The sequence below is a fragment of the Onychostoma macrolepis genome, chromosome 20 (assembly GCF_012432095.1).
Source record: "Onychostoma macrolepis isolate SWU-2019 chromosome 20, ASM1243209v1, whole genome shotgun sequence".
Taxonomy (NCBI): domain Eukaryota; kingdom Metazoa; phylum Chordata; class Actinopteri; order Cypriniformes; family Cyprinidae; genus Onychostoma; species Onychostoma macrolepis.
In genome coordinates, this window is record NC_081174.1 from 21,690,712 (window position 1) to 21,718,651 (window position 27,940).

The 27,940-nt window shown below is 35.3% G+C and overlaps 1 protein-coding gene across 3 annotated transcripts in view; it reads left to right on the plus strand.

Annotated features, from left to right (window-relative positions):
* The first annotated feature begins 5,109 nt into the window (after positions 1-5,109).
* Positions 5,110-27,940, plus strand: part of pde4dip (phosphodiesterase 4D interacting protein) — a 68,292-nt gene continuing 45,461 nt past the window's right edge. Inside the window, exons 1-3 of one of the 3 annotated variants that reach the window (XM_058755192.1) lie at positions 5,110-5,236; positions 14,965-15,017; positions 16,365-16,432. In XM_058755192.1, coding sequence (XP_058611175.1) covers positions 5,190-5,236; positions 14,965-15,017; positions 16,365-16,432 — 168 coding nt within the window. In that variant the 5' untranslated portion in view covers positions 5,110-5,189. Of the gene's footprint in view, positions 5,237-10,141; positions 10,355-14,397; positions 14,605-14,964; positions 15,018-16,364; positions 16,433-27,940 lie in introns of those variants that run through there. The other 2 variants (XM_058755193.1, XM_058755190.1) reach the window with 2 other exon arrangements.

Genomic DNA, 27,940 nt, shown 5'->3' on the forward strand with positions numbered 1-27,940 from the left:
TCTCAGAACTGAACTTACTGAGTTGCAACATTCATCATGAGTGTTGACACTGCCTATACACAATCCACAAATGCAGACTAACAAACAAAGAAATCATTTATGATCAACAGGGTTATTGTAAGAACATTCAGCCATCCTCCTGCAGGCTTTGATGTGAGAACAGGGATTGATGGGTGGTGCAGATGTACAGAACTGCACTGGCAAAAATTGTGGCTCCACTTTCACGTACACTAATGAACATAACATTCTTTAATTCTGTAACTGTATATTATGTCAGACATGTTTATTAATAATTTTAAGTCATGTGCAGCACATCTGGAACCTGTTTGAAAATTTAAAGAGACGATATGTGACTTTTGAGATATTAGGCTTTGTTTAACATTATTAATCAAAAGTATATTTATATAAGACTAGCTCTTTACAAGGGCCTATGAATAAATTGTAACATTTTTCAAGCACGTATCCAGTGAGGCTTGTAAATCATTTGGCTCATAAAGATATGCGCAAGTATTTAAAACTCAGTTTGTTGATGTTTTTATATTGGCATTCATTGAAAGTAAGCGGCCCCAAAAGCCACAGGTGAGCATGACGTCTTGGTTCATATTCAACTCTAAGGAAAAACCTAACCATCTGTCTGCATTTAATGAAAAGCATTCCACCGCCTTTTGAATTAATGAAATATTACACTGCAATGTTCAAGAATGTCTTTAAACAGGAATTATGCGCCAGTGGACCTGTTTTGGCTTCCAGGGATGGAGCAATTATTCAGTTTCCCTAGAATCATTGGTTTCAGAAACAAAGGAAATCCAACTGTAACTTTTATGTCTTCATGTGCTAGAATTATTCTTTCTCAGCTTAATCTCTATTATACAAATTAATCGCTATTATAATAATGATGACAGTTGCTTTTATAAATGAAAATATAATATTTATCATTTAATCAGAGCTATATTTTGCAGGCACAAAAACAATGAAGGATTCTGATTGAATCTCAATTAAACAATAGCATCAAACCTGAACAGGCAAATTCATACTAAATACAACAAAAACAACCTAATTTATATAACCAAGTAAACATATAGTACAGAAAGTCAAATCAATGAATCACTTATGTGAATCTGTTTGTTTACATGAACAGTCTGAATGAACTGATTCACTAGAATGAATTGGACTTTCCAACACTACATTAGAGAGAGAGAGGATCATTTAGGATTAATTGATTGACTAAACTAGAATTAATCAGACTTGTCAGCTCTACATATGAGAGAGAGGATTCACTAAAATGAATCAGACTTTCCAACATTAGAGAGAAAGAGAGAGACACCCTTTGCTCAAATATTAAAACAAAATAGGCTAAGGCTTTATGTGTGATTATTTTAAAAAGATGTCATTTCAAATATTGTTTTTAATTAAAACTATTTATAAGGCAAATAAAATACTTATAAACCAAAATAATCCACAGCAAGTTAGCGTTCTTTTTTCATAACTGATCATCACTGTATCTTCTATAATTAAATCAGTGTTTTAGCGTGTGGAAGCCAGACAAACTCATGGACTCCCGTGGATGCAATTGTAATAAAAACTACCCATGTATGTGCTTTGTTGTCCAGATGAGGCTTTTCTTGCGTTGGGAACAGCAGCTTGTGCTCCAGCCCTGCTGCTCTGAGGGGAGCACAGTGGAATTTGGTGCATTTCCCCTTTTCGTGCGCTGGACTTGTTCACTCGCTGCCAACTCTGGGCTCCATTTCGCCTCCACATGGATTCTTCCCTCAGGGGTCACCATGACAGCGAGCAGATCGATAATTAGAAAAACAAAAATGGGAGCCTGTGGACACGGAGGACAGAGTGTAATATTAACACAGACATTGAGGAATGGCTGACGAATCACAGGCTGTTATGACAGCTCCAAACAAACCCGGGGACGACTGAAGGACTGAGTGATGACTGGGTAAGACAGGGAGGGGCCAGTTAATGACACCCCACCCCAAAACCCCTCTTACTCATGCATTCAGTCATAAATTGTTCTTTATACATGTAAGGCTGTTACATATCCAAAAGGGTCAAATGTCTGACAGCACTGGTGAAAATGCTTATATTTTGCAGTAAATTTAATATTTTTTTAATTATAAATAATATTATAAGCATAAAAATTTAAAAGTAATTACAGTTATTATTCAGTGACCTAAAATATTGTGCACAATCTTAAATATTTCTTATAACTTTTATATATTTCAATTCATTTTTCTTTTTCTCCTCAATTTCTTTCTTTTTTTTTATTTCTCATAAACTAAAAACCTCTGATTTATCTCCAGATTTAAAATAAAAAGTGGTCTCAAATATTTTAAGACTTGAAGGTACTGATTTTTCTTCAATTGAAGAAAACTCAAATTCAAAATGCAGAAAAAATTGGCAGAATGTACTTTAATAATTTTTTTTTTTTGTATGGATTTTTCCCAGGTGTTTTGAATTACACATTACATTGCATTTTAGGAAATGTCTAAAAAATTAACCGTAAGGCTACTGCTATTTTTTTCTGCCAGGAGTTTATCAATTTTTCTACCAATTTTTTTCTTATACAATGTGTGCTCACCTCCATAGTTATAACAGTGCATTTCCTCAGAATAAACTGACAACAAATACTTTTCAGGGAGTCTGATCAGTGAAATTGACTTAGGCTGTCTTCCTGTGAATCTAAAGGTGTGCTTTAACAAGTCATGGCCACAAGGTGGCCTTAAAATGCTCAGCAAGCAGCAACCAGCATGGCTGTGGGTGGCAGAGGTCCCATGTGTTTTTCGTCACCCTAAAACATTTGACAACAATTTGTTTATTTCCATGTTGTTGTGGGTAAATTTTGGAAGGTTGGGCTTGTTTGGTAAATGAACTAGTAACTAACAGATAATTATGCTTTTCAAGTTAAGTGTTGCTCCAGTAGCGAAAATTGTTTCCTTGCTTACCAAAAAGAGAAACAGAGAACCAAAATATGCTAAAATGTCTTTTCTCAGTTTTCACTGGACTCATGCGAAGCAACAATCTGTAATTATCTTAGAAATAGGATATTAACACCTTTAAAAATCTGAGGTTTTAAAGTAAAAAAGATGTCACATGTGACCTGAACCAAGCTCTTTAACTCACCTCTACAACCAGATCAATAATTGTTACTTTGTTAAAATCCCGTAGCTATGTGAGCTATTCCTTCATTTTTCTCACTTCTTTTTTCTTCCTTGTCTTTCTTTTCTCCCCTATTCATGAGAGAGAGAGAGAGAGAGAGAGAGAGGTGGTACTTCATTCTGCTGTACCTTCAGTTATGTAACCAGGATGAAACATGTAATACATGCTTACATTTATAAGTCTTTTTAAGGTTTTTTTTTTTTTGTCCTTTATTCATCCTCAAAATACTGCCAGAAATGACCAAATGTGTTAAATTTATCCACGTCTTTCTTTAGCACAGCCATAGGAAAGAGCTGGTTCTGAAGATGTTTTTCCAGACTGTAGCTACTAATTAAATAGCGAATAAAGGAAAATAAAGGTTTTTTTTTACAATACACACTAACAGCAACAAGCGGAATTTTAATCTATTCTGAGGTTTAAGTGCCTTTATGGGATTGGACATAATAAATGACAATCCGATCAACTAATCTCTGGGGCGGAACTACATGTTTTTCTGACCAATGGTAGACGGTGTGTTTGAAACCTGTTTGAAAACACTTTTGCGATTGAAAATGACATACTAAACCGGGGCCTGTTTCATAAAACAAGTTTACCAAATAAACCAGACTTATTTCAGTTGGTCCGACTTATTGTAAATTGATTTGGTTAAAAATAAGTCAGACTAACTGAAAAAGGCTTGGCTTGTTAGGTAAACTTGTTTTATGAAACAGCCCCCCCAGTCCCATTGTTTAATTTATTTGAAAACAAATAAAGAAACTGAGTCTAATAGAATTAGGTTATGTTTTCGTATAATAATAACAACAACCAGGGACGATTCTAGGATTTTCATTTTAGGGGGGCTCAGCCCCCAATGAGGGTATAATAACAAAAAATAAATATTTATAAAAAAAATTATTGAAAATTTGTACAAAAAATTGTAGAACCGTTCTACATAAATTAAATTCAAACAATATATATATATTTTTTTTAATTAATACAAAACACACACACACACACACACACACAATGTTTCAATCTCTGTCAATCACTCTGATATGCAATTAAAATGAGTGCACTGACTGAGTGCTGTCGGTCACTTCATTTCTATGCATAACTGTATGGTAGTTAATGCCACATGCACTGTAATATTATGTTCTATATTGAAAGCTAAATTTCCAAATGAAAATAGCAATAACGTGATCGTTTTATAAAGTATGCGTTCATATGTGTTAAGGGCTTTCGCTGAAGGAAACAGCTGTGGTGTGATGAGTGGTGAATGCAGCGAAAACTTTACAGTAGATTGGAAACCATGACTTTTTGTAAACTGTATTTATGACAAAGAACTGCATAGATGTAGATATTATAACAATCTATCGATAAACACACACATTGTCCTCTCCTCTGCGCCACCGCAGTCTGTGGATTGAAGAACGCGCAGAAAGATGCGGAGGAGCCGAATTTCATTTGAAATTTAAAGGGAAAGAATCGCAAGATTTTTAGGGGGGCTGAGCAGAAATTTAGGGGTGCTAAAGCCCCCCTAAAAATGGCCTAGCGACGCCCATGACAACAACAACTATAGAAACATTTATGGCGGAAATTTTACAATTAGTCAATATCGTCGTTGTTCCAATTAATATATCCTATGTCAGTATTTAACCTACACAATAATCCCATTGACCAAAACCAAAATTTTGCTGTAATAAGTGACCCTATTAACGGCAAACACAAGCACACGGTGAACGCTTGTTATTTTAACTGTGGAGCTATTAAGGGATAATCAGCACGAGATCAGCAGCTTTGATTTGGTTCTCGTGCGATATCCGGAGCGCTGCAAGCGGTTTATTGGACCGCGGGGGGTTTTGCTTGCACTGACTCTACACCAATGACAATGAACTGCGCATCCTCATATTGCATTCGAAGCTATGGGTCTGGTTTTCTGACATCTGCGACACAATGACAGGTTTATTTACCTTAATTTGACGGTGATCCCACGCGTTATTGTGGATATCCAAGGAGGCGCATATAAGAGATGGACAAATAATATGGACTGGACACCGTCTGTTGAGCGATACCAGAGAGATGCTGAAAGGTATGTCCTCAGTATCTCAATAAAAACAAGTTTGAGATGCAGTGGGTGGGTTTATCTTATGTTATATCAAGGTATGTATAATAAAACGGTGTTTTTGTTGGCGAACAGCTGTTACGTCTCGCCTATTTGTTTTATGTGTCCATGGCACAGTTCAATACTTGTTTGTTTTATGAGCTGTACAGGGTTAATGAACAAAACACCTCGTTGGACCATGTGTTGCCTTGTCAAATTGTATGCGGTCACATTGATGTGTTTGGATATTATATGGTTGGATATTATTGGGGTTCAGTGTCTTTGACCATTTTTGCTTTTCACTACACATGAACGAAGGATAATTAGGATAAGGATACTAATATCACTTATTATCAGGTGCTTGTCTAGGGTGCTCAAACTGCTCTACTGAATTGGCATAAGAATGAAGGGAGGAAGTGATGTGTAACCAAATGTTAGAGAAAATAGTATTTGTGTCCAGTTTTTAGACCATTACATGCACAAATGAATCCTGGCATGCTGGGGTTTTTTTTAAAAATTGAAATGTCTGTATGTTTCTATACAATGGTGAGTTTTGGCCCATCCCACCTCAGAGGTCTTGACCTTTTTTACTATTAAAATGATAGAAAAATCACAATTTTGACATAATTTGCTCTCATGTGCACCTGGTAAGCTCCCGCTTACAATTTGGGCATTTTTATATTACAACAGATCATGCATTTAATTTGGAAAAAGAATACAAATGTGCAAATAATATTATTTAGTTTTCATTTTTTATATCATATTCAGTATGACTTTGCTTTATGATTCATGTGCTTAGAACTCGTAAATATATTTCCAACTTGAAGGCTGCAAAATATATTAATTTTTAATTATTTTAATTTGAATTATTCAATGTTTGTTTTAAATTAAGACTCAGCTTAAAGAGTAAAACATATTTTAACCGTATTTAACTGCCACTTGAGACAGTTTTTCCTCATTGTTGTCAGTTATCCTGTTTGTATTTAACAGTTAGTTTTTATCTAAATTACATTACTGATGTAAACTAGGAGTAAAGTACAGCTGTTATAGGACATTATGTTCGTAGTCAAAATTTGTGTTCAGGCACATTCGTTTTTTTCTCAAGATTGCTGTTAAATGCTACAGCAAATGTGCAAGCAGCTGTTTGATGTTATCTCAATGTCATTTTACTTCTGTTAACATTTTCAGTGCTTGATGAGTAGGAATGTTAAGATGACTCTGATAATGACTTTCTTAGCATTGCATCTGCTTCCTAATGTTTTTCTAATTGTAATTGACATAATATTGTGTCTGCTTCTAATTCTACATTCGCAGATGGACGCATAGCAAGGAATTGTAGGAGTTATACAACTTCATTAACAGCTTGTAAAAATGTGACAGAGTTAATTAAGGAGTCCATCGCCTCCCTCCCCCTTACACACAGACGTATATATACAATGAAGGACATGTCCTGTTTCTAATCAGCCAGTACAGGGATTGCCTGGGATTCATTCTACACATATGGCAACCCCGAATTTCCCTGTCAGTGCTGCAAATTCATTATATACAAGACATAGAAGCATGAACAATTCCACCAGTGAAATGATTAAATAATAATAGCCGTAGCCGGCCCTGCTTACATAGCATGTAATGGTTGGTAAATGTAACCATAACATGTGAGGTCATGGACGTCTTAATGCTTGAAAAAATTTCACCCACATTATGTTTCAAAAATATTATGGGATAAAAGGGTGCTCTGTTGCTATATGTTTATGGTCTATAAAAATACTGGACGTAGTGATGTAATAGCTGTTAGGATCACCTGCTCTGAGGCAAAGTGCTCACTATGAAAGAATCCACTTTTGTGATATGAAATGGGCTGTTTGTGGTTTAGTTCTAGAGTCCTGTGTGACTTGTGGTTCTCCGTTCGTCGTACACCCAGCAGCTGGTCCTGGGCAGCTGTTCAAACACAGGGATTTCAGATTGAAGGGTGGGAACATAGTGCAGTCTCAGTGGTAATTACAGGGTCACCGTGGCTCCTGGGTTAGATACACTACCTCTTTCGCTGTTATTGGAAATATACTTAGCTTTAGTGTGATTCATTTTGTACATTTCGTATTCTTTATCTATCTTTAGTTTTGTTTTCTTCTTGCGTGTCAAAGCATCTTTAATCATTCTGTCAAGCTGAGGAGAAACCTCTCAGAGAGTCCAAACACAGTCACATGTTGGCTTGTCTTGAAAGAGTAATGCTTGTCATTTCCCAGACTTGCAAGAAGACTAATGGCAGGCTTAATAAGGAATAAAATGTCGCTGATTATGAACACATGATGATGAACAGTTAGCAGGCTCTTCCATTGTCAATTATTTTGGGGGAAGATTTTGCAATTATGTAACCTGCCTGAATGGCATTTCTCGCTCTGCTCTTGGAATCAGTCTGTCCCTTGGAAAAAAATGTGACATAACTGTTCAGAGAAGCTTCATTTAAAGGGACAGTTCACTCAGAAATAAAAATTATGTCATCATTTATTAACCCTTATGTCATAAGGAGAAGAAATTCAAGACTTTTTGCTATTCGTTTTTGTAATTCAATTCAAGTTTTCAAATAACCCTAAACACCTTTTTGAAGTTCTGTGATAGACACAGATAATTATTTAAGTCATTATTTACTGATAATCCTCCCCTCCAGTGACCTGTTAAATGGGAAAAAAAAAATACTATGGAACTCAAATGGCTACCGTAAACTTTTTGGTTACCAACAATCTTCAAAATATCTTTTTTTGTGTTCCCCTGAAGAAAGAAACTCATACAGGTTGGGAACAAGTGATGGGTGAGTAAATTATGGATTTTTAAAAATTTTTGAATGAAGTATCACCTTAATGATGAATCATTAAGCCAAGCTGAACTTGAGAATCGAATCAGCCCATTTTGTGAGCTAATCATTCGGATTGGTTTTGTGACTATATGAATGATTCATTCATGAATTGGACATTTCTAGTTCTGTCATGAACTCTCATAAATGCTGAGAATTATGATGGAAGTAAACATTTTCTGTGACAACCTTAATTTTGGCCTGTTTCTCATTGTTTCACTGTAGAATACCTGAAAAAATATAGTTCAAATAAATCTACAATAAAATGAAATATTTCTATTAGATGACAAGCATAAACAAAAATGAGAAAAGCTGCCTTGACAACTAAATAAAATAAGGTTAAGTTAAAAATACTAAAATTAAAAATGTCTGGTCATATATGGACCAATTTAAGATACTATTTTGGTGCTTTTGTGTCCTTTTTGAAGCTTGAAAGCTTTCGTCCCTGTTCTTATTAATGGCATTTTAACTGCCTTCAAAAATTCCATAAAGAAGCCAAATAGGCTTGGCCATTTATGAGAATAATAAATAATGACAAAATTTTCATTTTTGCCTGAACTATCCCTTTAAAAGCAGTGTGTGTTCATTCCAACCTCCATAAAATGTACTACACTGTAAAAAATGACCGTGATTTTAACGGTAAAAAACTGTGAAAAAGCTACGGTAAAAACCTGTTAAATGGTTAACGGTAAGTTCCCCTAATATATACGGTGAAAAACTGTAATAGACATTTCAGACAATTTTACGGTGAAATACCGCTTTTGGAAGTGAAAAAGAATGTAAAATTTACAGGGAAAACCGTAAATTGACGTTCCCAGAATTCCCTGCATTGCGTTTCAAATTTTGTTTGAATTTGATGTTTTTTCTTTGAAATAACCAGGTTTCTTCTTAGTTTTTTCTAATCAGTTGTTTATTAGGGTTGTATGTTACATCTAATGTTGTTAAATTAATGTTTATTGCATATTTCAGTTTAATGAGTCTCACCATGATGGTGTTTAATGTTTGTGTGAATGACACTGTGAACCTTCTATATATGTTATTATTTATGTTATCATCATAGTGACTTTCTCATCACCACCTGCATTTGGTGGTTATCAGTGTATTTCAAAGGTACAAAACAGATTTTAGTACTTCAATAGGTTGGTATATTAACATTATATCAGTTAATGAAATTACGGTATTTAACTGTAAATTTAAGTTAAAACCGTAAAACATAAAATGTTGCTACCATATATTTTACTGTAGAATTCCGGGAACCACAGCTGCCGTTTTTTTACCGTAAAGTTTACGGAATTTTTTTTACAGTGTATATCACTATATATTTCTCAGTGAGATTGCATATAGAAAGAAAATGTGAATATTTCTTTGACTAAACTGTTTGACAACTCATCAGCCACTCCCCTGGAAAACATGTGATGCAATTTCCATTTCAGTCTCCTTGAGTTTAGTCACACACTAGGGATTTTATAAATCATCACGGAACAAGACAGAACCTCACAGTTATGTCTGTGATATATATATATTTATTTTTGTCTGTCTTTTACAGCTGACTTAACTTTCAAAGTCTTTTTGAACTTAGTGACATCAGATTCCTCATCTTCAGCAGCAAGAGATAATCTTCTTAAATGCTGTGTTTTACCTACAGACCTGTCTGAGCCTGTGTCCCTCTCTCCTCACCCCTCCTCTCAGCTCATAGACAGTAACAGCTAGGGGCGAATAGCCCATTTACAACTTAAAGGATGCTCCTCAAGCCTGGGCAGGAAGGCCCAATGTGGTTTGTAGTTGAAAGCCACACGCACACACCCTCCTCCCCACACATACTCAGAGAAACCTGTCTTTGAGCATGCACGAACAGATCATTCTTTCAGGGCAAGCCAGTGGTGCTCTGTGTGTGTGTGTGTACCCTCACCTCTGTTCTGTTTACCACTTACCAACTCTGAATGTGTGTGTGTTTCGTTGACTCCTGGTCTGGCCTTGCCACGTCAAATGACCGTCTCCAGCCTGCCGTCCAGAGAGAAATAGCAACTTTGCCCTTCATGTCTGTGTGTGTGTGTGTGTCTGTGTTTGGTTGGACTCCTAACCAGCCTGGTCTTTGGAAATGAAGATTTCTTCACTAAAACACTGGATTGAGATCAGAGCCACAGAAGAGAGTCTGGATTTTTCCCTCTTTAGAAGCTGAGTTTGTTCCTGTCTGTTCTTTTTCAACTTTCGTGTGGTTTGGATGTCGCAAAGATGAGTGGATTTCTGTATCGTGGCAGGTAAGCTATTCACCTCTAACAGAGCGGGAAACATATACCTCAGGAGAGAAGACAGCTTGCTTTCTGTTTTTGAGGAATTTGTTGTTGTATTACACAGTGTTGTGTTTGGGATTTGTTTGCTGAGTTTGAATCCAGGCATAACTTGCAGTAATTTGAAAAATGTGGGAGTACAATGTCTGGTTTACCTCAGGCTGAAATCATTACATTGGTACACTTTGTATGAGTAAATGAAGTACAGAAAGTTCTTTCAATGTTATTTATGTTTATGCAACTCTGAACGCATGGGAATACTAAACTATGCCCCTCCGTTTATGCAATACCACTGTTTAAACAGCATTCACATTTGAGCACACCATTTGTCAGTGTGGGGGAGTTGATTTCTCAGCTGACCACTGGCGTGATTATGAGTGACCTAGAGCAGGTGGTCATGACACAGGGATCGTCTTGGCGTCTAAAGTATTGGACATGTTTTGTCTGTATGCGATGAAGCTGAATTGTAATGTTTCCTTCTCCATGGAAAATCTTACTGCAGTGGTGGCTGTTTAGACAACAAAGAGGAACGTTAGAAGCTCATTAGCATAGGCCCATCCCCCATGATATGCGCACCTTAGTGGGTGGATCGTGCCGACATGGTGAAGTTGTTGACACCCTCGGTCAGCTGTGTGTGGAAGACCATCTGTTTGTGTTCCTTTTACTTGCTGAACCCCTCTGTCTTTCTCTCTCAGTGGGGCAATAATGTGATCTTTGGCTATTAGGAGACTCTGAGATCTTTTAAGTGGTTTGATATGAATCATCTTACTTACACTCTTAAAAATAAAGGTGCTTCAAAAGGTTCTTCACAGCGATGCCATAGAAGAACCATTTTTGGTTCCACAAAGAACCATCTCTTTCTTACCTTTTTATAACCTGAAGAACCTTCTTTCGCCACAAAGAACCTTTTGTGAAACAGAAAGGTTCTTTAGATGTTAAAGGTTCTTTATGGAACCATTTAGACAAAAAGGTTCTTCTATGGCATCGTGAAGCACCTTTATTTTTAAGAGTGTAGGCGCCTGCTTCTTTGCCTCTCACATCAAAGTGAGGAAATTAAACGGTCCCATCTATCACACTACTGTCTGGCCTGTACTATGGTCTAAACCCGTTTATCTGATAGGTGTTAAGGGCTCATGTGTGACACTCATCATCTAATGGGACTTTAGGAAGTAGCCAGGAATATATAGTTTGGATGTAGTATTGAAAATATATGATAATAGGAAGACTAACATCATGTATGAACACTCGCATGTTTTGTTTTCAAACCAAAGCAATAAGGATCTGTATTGTATTTGTTATATCAAGTGGTAAATCGAAATGCTGGTTTTCAAATAGATTAAATTTTTTCTGCTTTAATTAGACGAGTGTTTGACGTACCCCAAGCAGGTCACTGACTAAGATTTTTCCTTTCCTTTGATAAAACTTTAAAACAGTATTGAAGTATTCTGATTTGGTGTCAATAAAGCAGCACATTAGCCTGATGGGGATACACTACCATTCAAAAGAATCCCTATTTTCACAAAAGACATTTAGCAGCACAACTGGTTTCCACAGTGATAAATGAAATATTTATTGAGCACCAAATCAGCATTTTAGAATGATTTCTGAAGGATCATGTGAAGACTGGAGTAATGACTGCTCAAAATTCAGCTTTGCAGGCACAGGAATAAATTATATTTTAAAGTTTATAAAATTTATAATGATATTTCATAATATTACTGTTTTTACTGTGTTTTTGATTAAATAAATGCAGCCTTGGTGAGCACACTCTCATAAATAAAGGTACAAAAGCTGTCACTGGGGCGGTACCTTTTCAAAAGGTACACTTTTGTACCTATTAGGTTCAAATATGTACACTTTACGTACTAATATGTACCTTTAAGGTACCAAAATGGACCCTTTCGGTACAAACATGTACCTTTTGAAAAGGTACCGCCCCAGTGACAGCTTTTGTACTTTTATTTCTGAGAGTGCATAGTCAGTCAAATTCAATTTACATCTTAGTGAATTAGCCATTTAAAAACTGCATTGCATTCAGATGTTTGCGATATTTGGGACATGTGAGTATGAGAGAGCATCATCTTACCGTATTATCCTATTAGACTGTCCCTTACTTAAAATAAGCCTTTTACTGATGCAGCAACAAACAGCTGATTCTTAGCTGTCTCATGACAACAGTGTGATGTCATATGAAAATTGTGGAAAATATGAAGCAGCACAACTGTTATCAACATTGATAATAATATGTGTTGTGATCAGCAAATCAGCATATTAGAATGATTTCTGAATAATTATGTTACACTGAAGACTGGAGTAATGGCTGTTGAAAATTCAGGTCTGCATCACAAGGATGAATTATATTTCCAAGTATATTAAAAAACATTATTTTAAGTTGTAATATTTATGCTGTTACTGTTTTTACTGTACTTTTGATCAAATAAAGTGAATAAATGCAGCCTTGTTAAGCATAAGTGACCTCTTTCAGGAACATTTAAAAAAATCTCTTTGACTTTTGAATGGTAGGTTATGTAAATACATAATTGTAATGTGGTACTATATGCATATTATTTTAGGCTTGGCTTAAAACCAAGGGTTCCTTAGCCTGAAAAAACGTTGAAGACTGCTAGAATATACAATTACAAAATCAATATCATTCGAATATAAGCCAAGCACTCAAGCACTGAGTGCATGTGTAAGATGAGTCTGTCTCAGATGTCCTTGTGTCCATTTGTGCTGATGATTTGCAATCTGAGCAGCGTTTTAGAGTCTGTGGGCACCAATCAATAAGAATGTGTTTAGGAGGTTAAATATTAATGTTTAGAGGAACTACTCACTGAGCACTAGGAATTTTTCTATCTTGTATCAAAGAATGGGGCAGACTAAGGAGAAAGCTACTTCATCCAATTTATGTTATCCCACAGATCGTGTAAGCATTATCATTATGCAATTATATAACCTGTTATTATAATCGCACTACTATAATTATCATTGCGTTACTGAGAAGCCCAAAGAATATTTGTTTATTACAACTGACTGTTCTGTCCCAACAGATACTAACATTGCAGTCTAGTTTTACAACATCATGTCTGTTTGATAAGAGCCATTTGTTCTTCATTGTTTTGTGTAAGATGGTATAAAAAACTAGACTACTTGTCATGTATTAACAAATTTGAAGCGGTTGGCAGGTTTACAGACATGCAGACCAAAATCAGGTGGTAAAAATGATCAGGTGTGCTGTCATTACTCAGTGAACTTGAAAAGACTGAAAGTCTTTAGCATGCAGGAAAAGGTGTGTGAAATGGAAATAAATTTGGCATTTTAACCCTTCTCACTAATTCCAGAAACAGAAGTGTAACAAACTAGACAGTCATTGTTTATCCGGAAAATTACTAGCACAACTTTCACAAGCCTGGGGCCGGATTCACAAAACATTCTTAAGAAGAAATGTCTTCTTAACTGCCATTTTCTTCTTATTTTTTAACTTAAGAAAACAGTTAAGAATATTTTGTATTCCCAAAAATTCTTCTTAAGAATATTCTTATCTTTTTTCATAAGATTGTTCTTAAGACAAAACCTAAGAAGAATTCAAATTCTTGAAAAGAATCTTCTTAAAAATCATCGTAAATAACTTCTTAAATTTAGGACAGCCCCAGACTTGTCTTAAATCCAAAACAGTAAGAATTATTTAATAAATTTATTGGGTTATTTCAAATTAATTGTTATATTTAAGCATTACAACAACATTAGCTACATATAATACATAGTAGGACTATTAATAGGGATGTGCGCGAGTTTTCTGAAGTGACAGCGATGACTGATAATGTAAACAATCGGTCATGAATGACTAGCCTATGTGTGACTAGCCTATTTTTCTGACTTCAAAACTCAGTAGCAACTCTACAAAAACGAGTCAGATAGGAAGCTTTAATTGGACGCTTTTATTTTAGCCTATAAATACGTCATAATCTTTGGCAGTATGCAGCGAATGCGCCGATACACAGGACGCGTTCGCTGTAGCAGCGCGGACAAACAAACCGGAAGCGTTCACTCGGATGAGAGCGCAAAAGCACAGCACAAAAACGAATGAAACAGATCGCTGCAGCTTGAGACAGACAAAACACGCCGCATTAAAACATGAAGCTGAGCGCCAGTCAAAGTCGCGACAAAAAGAGTGTGCGGTGCTTATTATTATTATTATATGGTAATCTGCAGGAAGCGCAGTGAGTTTATCAGTGCATCATGTTTTCACTCAGATAAAGACTGTCATTTTCTTCTTAAGAAAAAAATTAAGATGTTCTTAAGAATATATTTGAGAACTTATTAAGAATTTTTCAAGAATTGCACTTACGAACGTTCTTACGAACTTCGTGGAATTTATCTTAAGAAATTTCTTAACTTATTTCTTAAGAAGATTTTCGTGAATCCGGCCCCTGCTTCTTTAAATATGGCTGAAACCTAAAAACATTGTTTCTTTGTTCAAAAACATATATGGGCCTGAACTTATCTAATGCAGTATGTTCTCAGAAACAGATTAAACCGATACAAGAGGGCAAATATGAATCTTTTCTTGTATTTTTCAGACACTATAATGGACATAAAGCAGCCCGGCCCAAGAGCATGATCAACATGGGCGGTAAGTATATTTAATTAATTGGTAGATCTTCCATTTTACACTAAAGATGTAAATGTGCAGTTATTTTTAATGCTATGTCACAATACAGTTGCACAAATGTCACGTTATGATGTGCTTAAAGGGATAGTTCACCCAAAAATATGTTACTTGCCCTCATGTTGTTCCAAACCTTTATAAATTTCTTTCTTCTGTTAAATGAAAAGGAAGATATTTTGAAGAAGGAAAAAATCCTACAACAACTTGAGGGTGAATAAATAATGAATTTTCTTTTTTGGATGAACTATCCTTTCTTATCTCTTAGCTCATAGCTCTTTCCCGCAGTAAAATCACTGACTTTTTAATAGACTAAGCCCAACTTTTACCAAAACAACTTGTTTCGTCATAAACCTGAGTTTGCAAAACACTGTGGCAGTGACGTTCTGAAAAATGGAGTCGGTCTGTTTTGTTGAGTTGCTTCCAACTAGATATTAAATGACTCAAGCTCTTTCAAAAAGATTAAATCATCGCACCCCCCACCCCCCAGATAAGCCCCTCATATTTATGAGTTGCTAATAAAAACATAAAGGTAACGGCTTAATTATGTTTAAGTAAAAGTTCCACAAAACCTCGCTGTGAGCGTGTTTGACATTTCTCTGGCACAGTAAATGTGTAGTACTGCAGGCCTGTGCCATGCACTCGTCTCCAATACACCCCCAGACACACATCTAATACACATCACTGGCACACATTAAATAAAAGTCCTTTAATAAGCTTTAATGAGGCCATGCCATGGTTTTAAAGAACTGCAAGAAGATTGGGCCTTGCCAGTATTTCTGTGATTATGCCCTGTAGGGACTCCCCTCTTCTCATGCTGGGGAAAAAACACATAATTTTAGCCCTGTTCCTGGAACTTTTTTTTTGTAATGGTTTGGCACAGTTCTGCTCTTATGTATGTGGATGTTTGTGTAAGACAGATCAGGTATGTGTATTATAGGCTAATATAGTATAATATAAGAATGTTTATTTACCTTTAGTGCTGACATTATTTTAATAATAAAATAATATTATAATATTTTATAATATATATTTGACATGAATTTAGCCTTTTAATGCTGACATGGCAATAAAATTAACAAATAATATTTATTTATAATAAATAATTTATTATCTTTTTTTAAAAGATAAATAAATAATAATAATAAAAATGTATTATAACTCAAAACAATATCTTTTTAATTAAATCTCCTGGCCCACAGCATCCAGTTTCCCTCTCTTTCCTCGCAAAACTTTTTAACTTAATAGTAAAGCAAATACCTCCTAAAAGTACGTTTTCTATAAACATTCTAACTGTTGGTTGTATTTGAACAGATTCCTCCAGTGATGACGCTGAAAAGAGCTCTGTTTTGCAGACACATAGCCTGAGAGAGTTTGAGCAGGTAGGTGCTTACTTTCGTTTCCCTCAAAATTAGCTTTTGCATGTAACTGCAAGCCTGTGATAGCCATTTTGTCAGGCCTCTGATTGGTTTTCACTGTGTTGAGAATGTGGATCTTTGGCGTTTGCCTGCAGATACAGTGAACAAGTGAACTAGTTCAAGGGCTTGCTTAAAACACAGATGTATATGGGTAAAAATTGGACTGTGTGACTGCAAAAATGTAGGGAAAAAAACAACTTAACATACAAATAACATGAGAAAAAATGTATCTTCATTCTTAGAGTTACAAATAGCATGAGAGAGGTTTATCTTCAATGTTAGAGGTTTTTTATTTTTATTTTTTTTACATTTTTCCATCACACCATAGGACACATTGATACGTCAACAACCCACATACTGTACTTGGTTTTTTAGCCTAATCAGAACCATTCTCTTGGTGCGTAGCTAATCGCTCCTTGTACCAGTTCTGACATGTTAATACGCCATCAAGCTGTCCTAGTTCATTTTGGGAACGCCAGATTGTGAACAACATCACTATTGACATGTTCTTTCAGCTCGTTGTCCTGTCTAATCAGATTTACCCATGCTGTTGTCCAGTAAACACAATGGAATCCATCAAGAGTCCCAACAACTACGTGTATACTCGCACAGCCGAGTAAACCTTCATATGGTTTTTGAAGTGTTTTTTATGTGATTTCCATAAAACCCACTCTGGACAGAGCAGGATCTGGAATGTCTGCTGTACACACACTGCTGTGGTTTATCTGTATGCGAAATGCTTTCTGGGAAGGGAGCCAGCCTATTATGGCTGTGATATAACTTCAGCCTTGCTACCTTCAATTACGAGAGGCTTTTGTGAAAGACTGCAGTTTTTTTTCTTAGGAAAGGTTATGGAGTATGTAAGGTTTTGTGAAGAACATTTCAGGAAGAGACCAAAGAATAAGATCACAATCCACTGATAAGAATGTCATAAGACATATTAGTACTCCATAACAAAATGCTTGACAAAAATGTAAAGTTGTTAGCTATTGTTTTATTGACCCACTTAATTTGAATGAGTTACTCAGATTTTTCCGCAGCTTAATTTTCATAAATCTGCATATTCGCTGCTTCGTAATGAAGAAATCTCATGTGATGTTACCCAAAACTGCTGTAGTTGAAAGTGGCCTGTTTTTAGGGTTGGATGCAAATGTAAATCTTTAAAATCTATGATATATTTTTATGTATTGTATTTATTATATTTTTGAAATATAACCTTAACATATTCTGTAATGTTTTATGTAAACTTTCTTCTTAGAATTCTTAGAATCCCAAGTTCTTTTATGTTATCCCCTTTGTCAGTGAACGCTGTAGTTTCATTTACAAAGGAATCACTCTTATCAGCTTCTTTGTGAATCAAAAACATAAAGCACAAGCAGTGCAGTCTGATTCTTGAAATGAATGGCTCAACTGTTGAACCATTTGAATCAGTCAGAAATACTGCCCTGTAGGCCTATAATTTACAATATATACAAAGAAATATACAGGTGCATCTCAATAAATTAGAATGTCGTGGAAAAGTTCATTTATTTCAGTAATTCAACTCAAATTGTGAAACTCGTGTGTTAAATAAATTCAATGCACACAAGACTGAAGTATTTTAAGTCTTTGGTTCTTTTAATTGTGATGATTTTGGCTCACATTTAACAAAAACCCACCAATTCACTCTCTCAACAAATTAAAATACTTCATGAGACAAAAAATGAATGAAAACATAAGAAATGAAAACATTTTTAGTGAATTGTTGGCCTTCTAGAAAGTATGTTCATTTACTGTATATGTACTCAATACTTGGTAGGGGCTCCTTTTGCTTTAATTACTGCCTCAATTCGGCGTGGCATGGAGGTGATCAGTTTGTGGCACTGCTGAGGTGGTATGCTTCCTCTTGACAATACCCCATAGATTGTCTATGGGGTTCAGGTCAGGCGAGTTTGCTGGCCAATCAAGCACAGTAACACCATGGTCATTGAACCAGCTTTTGGTACCATTGGCAGTGTGGGCAGGTGCCAAATCCTCCTGGAAAATGAAATCAGCATCTTCATAAAGCTTGTCAGCAGAAGGAAGCATGAAGTGCTCTAAAATTTCCTGGTAGATGGCTGCGTTGACTGTGGACATCAGAAAACACAGTGGACCAACACCAGCAGATGACATGGCAGCCCAAATCATCGCTGATTGTGGAAACTTCACACTGGACTTCAAGCAACATGGATTCTGTGCCTCTCCACTCTTCCTCCAGACTCTGGGACCTTAATTTCCAAATGAAATGCAAAATTTACTTTCATCTGAAAAGAGGACTTTGGACCACTGAGCAACAGTCAGTTATTTTTCTCCACAGTCCAGGTAAGACGCTTCTGACGTTATCTCTGGTTCAGAAGTGGCTTGGTAGCCCTTTTCCTGAAGACGTCTGAGAGTGGTGACTCTTGATGCACTGACTCCAGCTTCAGTTCACTCCTTGTGAAGCTTTCACAAGTGTTTGAATCAGCTTTGCTTGACAGTATTCTCAAGCTTGCAGTCATCCCTGTTGTTTGTGCACCTTTTCCTACCCAAATTCTTCCTTCCAGTCAACTTTGCATTTAATATGCTTTGATACAGCACTCTGTAAACAGCCACACCTTTCATACCCTCTGTGACTTACCCTCTTTGTGGAGGGTGTCAATGTTCGTCTTCTGGATCATTGCCAAGTCATCACTCTTCTCCATTATTGTGGTTTCAAAGAACAAGAGATACCCAGAATTTGTACTGTAGGGATGGTCATTAATTGAAACTATTTTGAGATACTGATTTTTGACTTTCATGAGCTGTAAGCTCTAATCATCAAAATTAAAACAAAAAAACTTTTGAAATGTTTTACTTTACATGCAATGAATCTAAAATATATGAAAGTTTCACTTTTTGAAATAACTTACAGGAAAGAATGAAATTTTTCACATCATTCTAATTTATTGAGATGCACCTGTATATATTTTTTCTATATATACTGTATATTAGAATATGTAAGCAAAATTGAAATTATTGCAGAAATATACTCAAATCAGAATTGAATCAAATCAGGTCATCTGTGTTGATACCTAGTTCTAATGTTTTTACTTATCAGGTACATTTTTGCTAAAGTACCATTTGTGTTGTACCTTTGTGTCGATGTGTATGTGAGATTTAAAGAAGTAGTAGTGATCATTTCTCCATGGATGAAACATTCGTGCTGTTGAACACAGTCGACCTCTATTCCACAGATCTGTCAGCTGGAAGAGCCAATCGTTTCCACACTAGCTTGCAACATGAATCTGCCAAAATATAATTTGTAACTGTCAAACAACTTGGTGGGGTGTGATTGGAAGGTAGAAGAGTTAAAAGTAAGGGGGAAAAAATCTAAATGCACTTCTTCAAAAAGTCCTTTTTGCTGCATTTAAGAAATTGAAAGCATATGGTTGCCTGTTTTTTTGGGGGGTTTTTTGTACCGACCACAAAGGCCATTTAAATTGATATGAAAAGATGGCTTGTGTGCTATTAAAACCTCAGTACAAATTACAATAGCTAATCTGTTATTTTGCCCTTATTTTGAAGGCTTGGCAGAAGTGTGGAGTTTTGACAAGCTCAGTCAAGACCTGATCATTGTAGGCCTGGCCCTCCATGTACCTTTCAGCAAGTAGTTGCAAAATTCAAAAGGCAACGGACAAACAAGAGCTGGTTTTGTCTTTCTCGAGATTCTGTGCTTTTTGCAGCACTTCTTCATTTAGGTTCTATTTAGAAAATAGGTCAAAATTTTCTGCATGATGAGCAACACATGCCTTGAAGCATTCATGCTTTTTTTGCTCTTCATGTCTGATTCATGTCACAAAGGCAAAATGACTGAGGGTTTAATTGCTAATTCTTACTAAAACAAGCCCAGCAGAGGGAATACACAAAATGATTGAGATAAATGTTATAAACTGAGACACAAGGTGTATTCAAGTGCATTTTTGGCTTTTTAGGTTATCATTTCAGTTTTATTACCAAGCATGCTGGATATCATAGCCTCCTGGTTCATATCTGCTTAGTCAGAACTGGTGTAATTGCTTACATGTGGCCTTTCTCTCCCGATCTGTACATATGGAAAGCTATCTTTTGATTTGTTTTTGTTTTTTCTTCTTTCTCTCATCTCACTCAAATTCATCTGGATTGTTGGGTTATTATTCTCTGACATGTGAGTGATATTTGATACAGTATCTCTAAATTGCTTTCGTTTCTAATATAGCAGTTATACAGAACCTGGAAGGAGGAGGCGGGAGGAAATGTTTAAGATTATGGATCTTGTGTGGGAGGTTTTTTGTTCAATTTTGGGCTGTGGAAAGCACATGTAGCCCCATGAGTGTCTTGCACTGCCCTCTACTGGTTTGTTTAACTACAGCGTATATTTGATCCACCCCCTGACCCCATTTCCTCTTCCTTTCCCCCCACACTCTCACTGATCAGCACTATCAAGCATACAGTGAGAGAACCGAGGCCAGACAGCTTAATTCGAGCCAGATCTTTGTAGTAAATCAGTGGTCCGCATCAGAGGGAAAGAGCCATCTTACTGTGTAAATTATGGAGACAGTCATGGTTGATGATGATAATGTAGTGTTGGATCTAATCTGCACCATGTCTGTCTACAGATTGGACTCACCATGTTAATTTACTGAGGGTTTTCTACTGTATTATTTGCTGAATCCTCACAGATCACCCCTATATGTTGTGTATTTGGTTACATTGTGAAGTATGAGTAAGACTGCAGTGATGCAAGCAAGAAATAAATTGGGTATCTTGGCAGTAAGTTGGTCCAATACCAAATCGATAATGAACTAAAATATGTAACAATAACACACTTTCTGCTCAAACAACTATTCGCATTTTTGTATTCACTATGGTGTTTATAAAACAAGCTTCACAATGCCAAATAAAAACAAACACGTTTTTACATTTTAATATGGACCAAAACATGCCAGCCCAGAAACGATAACTACACTGTATAAAAAAAAAAATTTGAGCCAACTTAAAATTTTAAGGCAACCAGCTTCAGCAGATTTTTGAGTTTTCTCAACTTGTCGTTTTAAGTTTATACAACAAAAATTGGAGAATCACCCACAAAAATAAGTTCTGCTGAAAATCTGCTGAAGCTGGTAAAACAATTTTTTTTTAAGTTCGCTCAACTTTTTTTTTTTTTTTTTTTTTTACAGTGTAGATATTGATTTAAAACATTCAAATTTTCAAACACATAATTGATACGTGTTCATTAATTTAAAAAAAAATACTTAAAGGGTCAATTGAATTTGTTAATACTTGTATTATTAATTACCTTCTATTTTTAAAAATGTATAAATTAAAATGAACAATTTGTATTGTGGTATCAAATTTGATATTGGAAATTGTGAAATTGGTACAGATATTTAGTATTTTGACAAGCCTGAAAAATGTCCGAGATCACATTAAAAATACAGGATTCAAAATTTAATTTAAAGCTAAGCAAACAAGTTTTAAGTTTTTAGAAAAAATGAAAGCAAACATTGTGATATAAAATGAATAAGAAATTTACACTATTTCTAGATTATTAATTAAAGAAATAAATCTGTGGATTTGACCATGTGAATTCCTTTACTGGAGGACAAACCAAATATTATTATTATTATTAATTAATTTACATATTGTAAATTGTTATGCTAATAATATGATTTGTAATGAAAATAGATACGTTTTCACTGTAATGGTCTCATACTTTTGGATCCCACTGTATGTTTGAAGCTGCCTGATTTCTGCCTTCAGATTTTAAACCTCTGCTGTAAAATCATCTCTATTTGAGCTGTATGCACATTGTTCACAGGTTGAGTATTGTGTGTATTTCCCAGAGGAAGTGTGTGTCATGGTATCTGTGTGCATTTATAGGTATATAAGTGTGTGCGATCCATTTTGAATTCATAAGCCATCCCCTGTCTCCATTTCAATATTTTTATTCCTTGAGGCCATATGGGACCAATTACAAACAAAATATGCAGGGAGGGGCAAAAGCCATATTTTTATGAATTGCTTCAGCACTTAGCGGCAGACCTAATGCCGCAATTATTGTACAATAAAGCAAAGACATTAACTGAGGTCAAAGAACCAGCAAACCGAACTGTACTCTGTAAATCTTGACAGTCGCTGGCCAAATTGCATGGCAGAGCTGGATAAAAAAATGAAGAAACATTCAAATTTACAGATTTAATGAGACCTCAGATGATAAATGAGCTGCGGTCGGATTCCTGAATGACAGAAAGATCGGCCGAGTCTTTTTTCCATATTCAAAAAGGCTTTTAAATCATGAAGCAAACTGTTCTTAATTAAATGTAACCTGTCTTTTTTGTATGCCAGCACTCATATATCAGTGTAGTGAGTCACTGTGTAAATAGGAGCGAGTATTTTAGGCCAGGCCTGTGACACACAACTCTGTGCTCTGACCCACTGACTGCTTTTGGGTCTCTTCTACAAGGCAAAAGCGAGTTTTATGTAGTTGGTTTTATTAAACTTCTGTATTGCTATGCATACAGCAATCTCAAAGAAATGTTTAATTATGTGGACCAGCTGTTTTCATGTATTACTTCTCAGGGCTTTTTTTTGATTGATAACTTCTTTCACTTTTCAGAAAATTTATTATTTAATTAATTATCTGTGCTTGCTTTTTAGCAAATAGTTTTGTAAAGGTTAGTAAATAGATAAAAATATTTTATAAATAATTATTGTCATATTTATCAAATATAAATATATTATATTTTATATATTTATATTCTTATATTTTATATATTTAAAAGGTTTTATATATATATATATATATATATATATATATATATATATAATTTTATTTGATTTATGTGTTTTATTGTATTATATTATATTTAAATTAGTGCTGTCAAACGATTAATCGCATCCAAAATAAAAGTATAAAAATATATGTATGTGTACCGTGTATATTTATTTCTTATATATAAATAGACACACATAGAGTATATATATTTAAAATATTGACATGTTGTGTATACAGTACATTTATATATTTATATTCTTATATTTTATATATTTAAAATATATATATTTTTCTTAAACATATACATGCATGTGTTTGTATTTATATATACATACACAGTACACACACATATATATTATGTAAATAAAAACATTTATTTTGGATGCGATTAATCGTGATTAATCATTTGACAGCACTAATTTAAATATATATTTTAAGTGTGGCTTATTTTCTTAAAGTTTCATTGTTAATTTGGGTGTAGCAGAATTATGCTCTTTTTTTAATATTAATGTTAAATCTGTTTCTACTCCAGATGTTTTGCTGTTGGGTTCTTTAAACAGCTCTGTTTTGTTCCAGTATTTGGTGGTTTTCTCATTCATTCCATCTTCTGTTTCCTTGGCCCACTCAGGTTTTGCAGTTTATGCAGTTACATTTTCTGACATCTTGCCAGTGCTCAAATGTTCTTTAGTTTCTCTGTCTGCGCCGTGCCTGCGCTCCGGCGTGGTAGTTTGGAATGGTAATAATACTAATTTCACCAGGGGCACTCTTTCCTGGGGGAAACTTAAAGGCCGTGAGATCATATTTTGAGATCTCGGTCCAGTTTTGACATCAAACACAGGCCTGCATGTTCTCAGGCGAGGCCGTAATCCGATTTTGAAAATATACCTAACGTCTGCTTTAATGAGCTAACTCGAGTGCCCTTATACCCCCTGTGAAAATATTCTAACTGCCTATGAAATACAAGAATTGAACCATCAAACCCTTGTTAAAGCACTCAGAGCTCAGGGGATGATACTGTGCGGTAGAAGCACAGGGCCGTTACGTTTTCTGGCTGGATTTGTAGAAACGGTGGGCCACGACAGGCCTGGGAGGATGGAATAGCGGTGTTTGTAAATACCACTCCAATTATCGGTAATGCGCCAGTAATAGGAACCAGATGAACGTTTATTTAATTTTTCAGGAAGGTAAGATTAAGAAGAGCATGGCTCAGTCATGGAGCCACACTGAGTCCGTACGGTTCTCCTGCGCCAGTGTTTGTGTTATTCTTGTTGATATTTATAATCAAACATTTAGCTGGTCAGGAAATGCCGGGGGTTGACTTACTCTGTCTAATTGGATTTCAGACTATTTTTCCACTTCTCCTAAATTAAGCATCCAACTGAGACAGAATAAATCAGATCAAGATTGTTTTAATCTGATTAAGATTTTTTATTTTTTTTTAAATTGTAAACTACTTAAATCTCAATCCAGTTAGACTTGTAGACTGTCTGCCATATACTGTATATATATATTTTTACAATTATTTCCTGAAGCTTAAATATTCACAAGAATCATATAAATTTGCACAGCACCATTTCTGGGTATGCAGTACTGACCATAAAATTTTAAATACATAAAAACTTCTTAAAAACATTGTTTTTTAGTGCAAGTGTGAGAGATTCTCTCCGTACCATCATAAAAGTATGCATTGTTGCATTTCACAAGCCAAATTAAAAAAAGCCTTTGACTTCTGTGGCAAAAGCAAGAAGCGCTTGGCTGAATATGTTGACCGCTGATTCTCATAAAAGCTTGAAAGAGGGAAGCCACGAAAGATGGAGATGGTCTGTTGTTCAGTTGAGTACTCAGTGTTTGACAGTAGTGCTCTCAAGCGTCGCTCTGTAATTATATATAATGATATATGGCAAGTATAATTGAAATATGTCAGGCACCATCATCCTGTGCATATATTATGTATTTCTCAATATCTCTCATGGATTTGCTTATGCACACGTGTACAATGAGCATGTTGAGCACTCCAGAAGCCTTTCCGCATCAGCGTGTTCTATATATAAATCCTTTGTGGTCTTAAAGCAAGGTCTGTGATTGTATATTGCCATTTATCTGTATGGACAGAGTAATACTGGTACATTCACTGGTACAAACACAAACCCATGTTTGTATTTGTATTTGTTTAGCAGTATTAGACTAGTAGTTTGTACGCAAAAAAAATTGTACGCACAGTGAACCTGCTTTCAGATAGACTAGTTGAATTTAATTCTAATCTATTCTAATTTGAAAAAATGATACTGAAGAATAGAATAAATATTTAAAATGTTTTATTATTTTTGAAAGCCAGGAATTGTACTTCTAAACTAACCCAATGTGTTCTCTTAGTTGCAGTGCTTAAAAGTCAGCTGTTAAAAGTTCAAAACTGACACTGTACCCAGATCAGCTATAAAGGACACATATGTTCCGACTGCAGAAATCTGTGTCGTCTATATTTCAAAGGCCTGTAACTTCTCTTTTCAGTCAGTGAATCCACACAGACATGCTGGAAGTCTGCAGTGACCTGTGGAGGTCTGGTTGTTGGCATTTTTTCACATGCTCTGGGTTTTAAAGAATGACTGCTCTCTTTGTTTCTGAGCTCTGTTTGATTCGAAGCAACTTTCCCAATCATGTTAAGCAGAAATAGACAGAAAACAAAGAGAGTTTGAGGGGAAATTGTGTTGTACGTCACACATGGACAATAGCATCCAATGCAAAAGTCCATGACAATTGGCAGCGGTTTTCGGAGCTGGTTGAACTTGATCCCATAATTTAGTCTCACCATAAACACGCTGAATTAAAGGCAGATTTGGTCTTTGAAGTGCGATCGAAAAACCAGTGTTTTATTTTGCTTCTTCCAAACAGAATTCAGCCTGTAACATGAAATGCTTGCGCAGAGGAGGTCTCGTTCGCTGTGTTTATGGTTTGCTCTGGGAAAATGCCTCACTGGATAGCTTGTGACACAGTAGTCAATCTCAGTCGCTTTTTGTTGTACTTCATTTGGGAAGGCTGGTATGATCACAGTGACTTGATTTGTTTTATAATGACTTTTATGTGTACATAAACATAAGTGATTATTCTTTCACTAAGTGATTTTTCATTTGAGATGAGATAGGCTTGTCGATATAGCAAAACCATACAGTGATGAGAACCTCTTAGTAACAGCTTTGTATGAGAAACAGTGTGTTTTATTTATCTAATTTTAAATTATTTAATGCTTCACAATTGTTCTTGTTTGCTTACATTACGTTATTGTGCATCGGGAGTCAGGACGGATTTGTCCAGATTTGACGTCAATGCTAAATGCTGTAAGTTTGTTGATGTAGCCTATGTATGTATGCATTTATTTGCATTTGAATCAATAATGTGCAGTATATTAAAACACTGTTGTTGGTGTTGGAACATTTTTTTTTAAATTGTTTTTGAAGGTGTCTCTAATGCTTATAAGGCTTTTAAAATAAATTTTAGTATATTTTAAAAAGGAATTTATTCCTGTGATGGCAAAGCTGAATTTTCAGCATCATTACTCCAGTCTTCAGTGTCACATGATTCTTCAGAAATCATTTTAATATGCTGATTTGCTGTTTAAGAAACATTTCTTCTTATCATTGTTTGTTGCTCTGCTTAATATGTTTGTGGAAACTTTGATGAATTTTTATATGAATCTTTGATCAAATAGAAAAAAACTGTATTTATTTGAAATAGAAGACTTTTGTAATATTATAAATGTCTTTACTGTCACTTTTAGTTAATGCATCCTTGAACGACAGTGTAGTTTTTTTTTTTAAAGGAAATTAACTAAAATGACAAAAAAATCTTTATGATTAAAAATAATTGTAAAAAGTCAATCATAATACATAAGTACACTGTAAAAGTGATAAGTTGACTTAACTTAAAAAAATTAAGGAAACCCGTTGCCTTAAAATTATTAAGTAAATAATAATTTAAAAAAAAATTGAGTGAACTTGACAATTCACTTAACTTATTATTTTAATTATCATTTACTTACAAATTTTAAGGCAACAGGTTTCCTCAATTTTTTTAAGTTAAGTCAACTTATCACTTTTTACAGTGTAATATAAAATTAAGAAAAAAGAAAGTGGTCTAAGGTTCAGTGTTTCATATTCGAAATGGTCCCAATATATATTTGACCTTCACCGGCTGATTCAGTTGCACCTGCCTGTAAACCTCTGGGATAGGTGAAGCCTGCTATAACTTACCTGCACCCACTGCTTATTTCTGCATTCCTCTGTTTCCACTAGAGATGTTGAGATCACTTCCTCCCCTGGCAGGAACTCAGAACTCACACCTCTGAATGTGTTTTGACGGATGACACAAGAGATGGAAAGAGAGAGCAATAAGAGCGAGAAAGTGCCAGGTTTTAGATCTTCTGCCAGTGCAGTAACACCTTGGAACAACTTTCCATCTCTCTGTTTTCCCCCTAATTTGCTCTCTCTTTCTCTCATATACTTTTTTTCTCCTAGGAATGGAGAGAATATGACCAATGTGGCATAGAAAACCATCAACACCTATTCGGCCTGCAGCTTTCATGTATAGGCCTAATTTTAAAGCATGTTATCACATGTACTTTATAATCGGTTATCACAAGATTAGGAAAGGTCATGAAGTATTGAAGTATGGTATAAAGGCCATGAAGT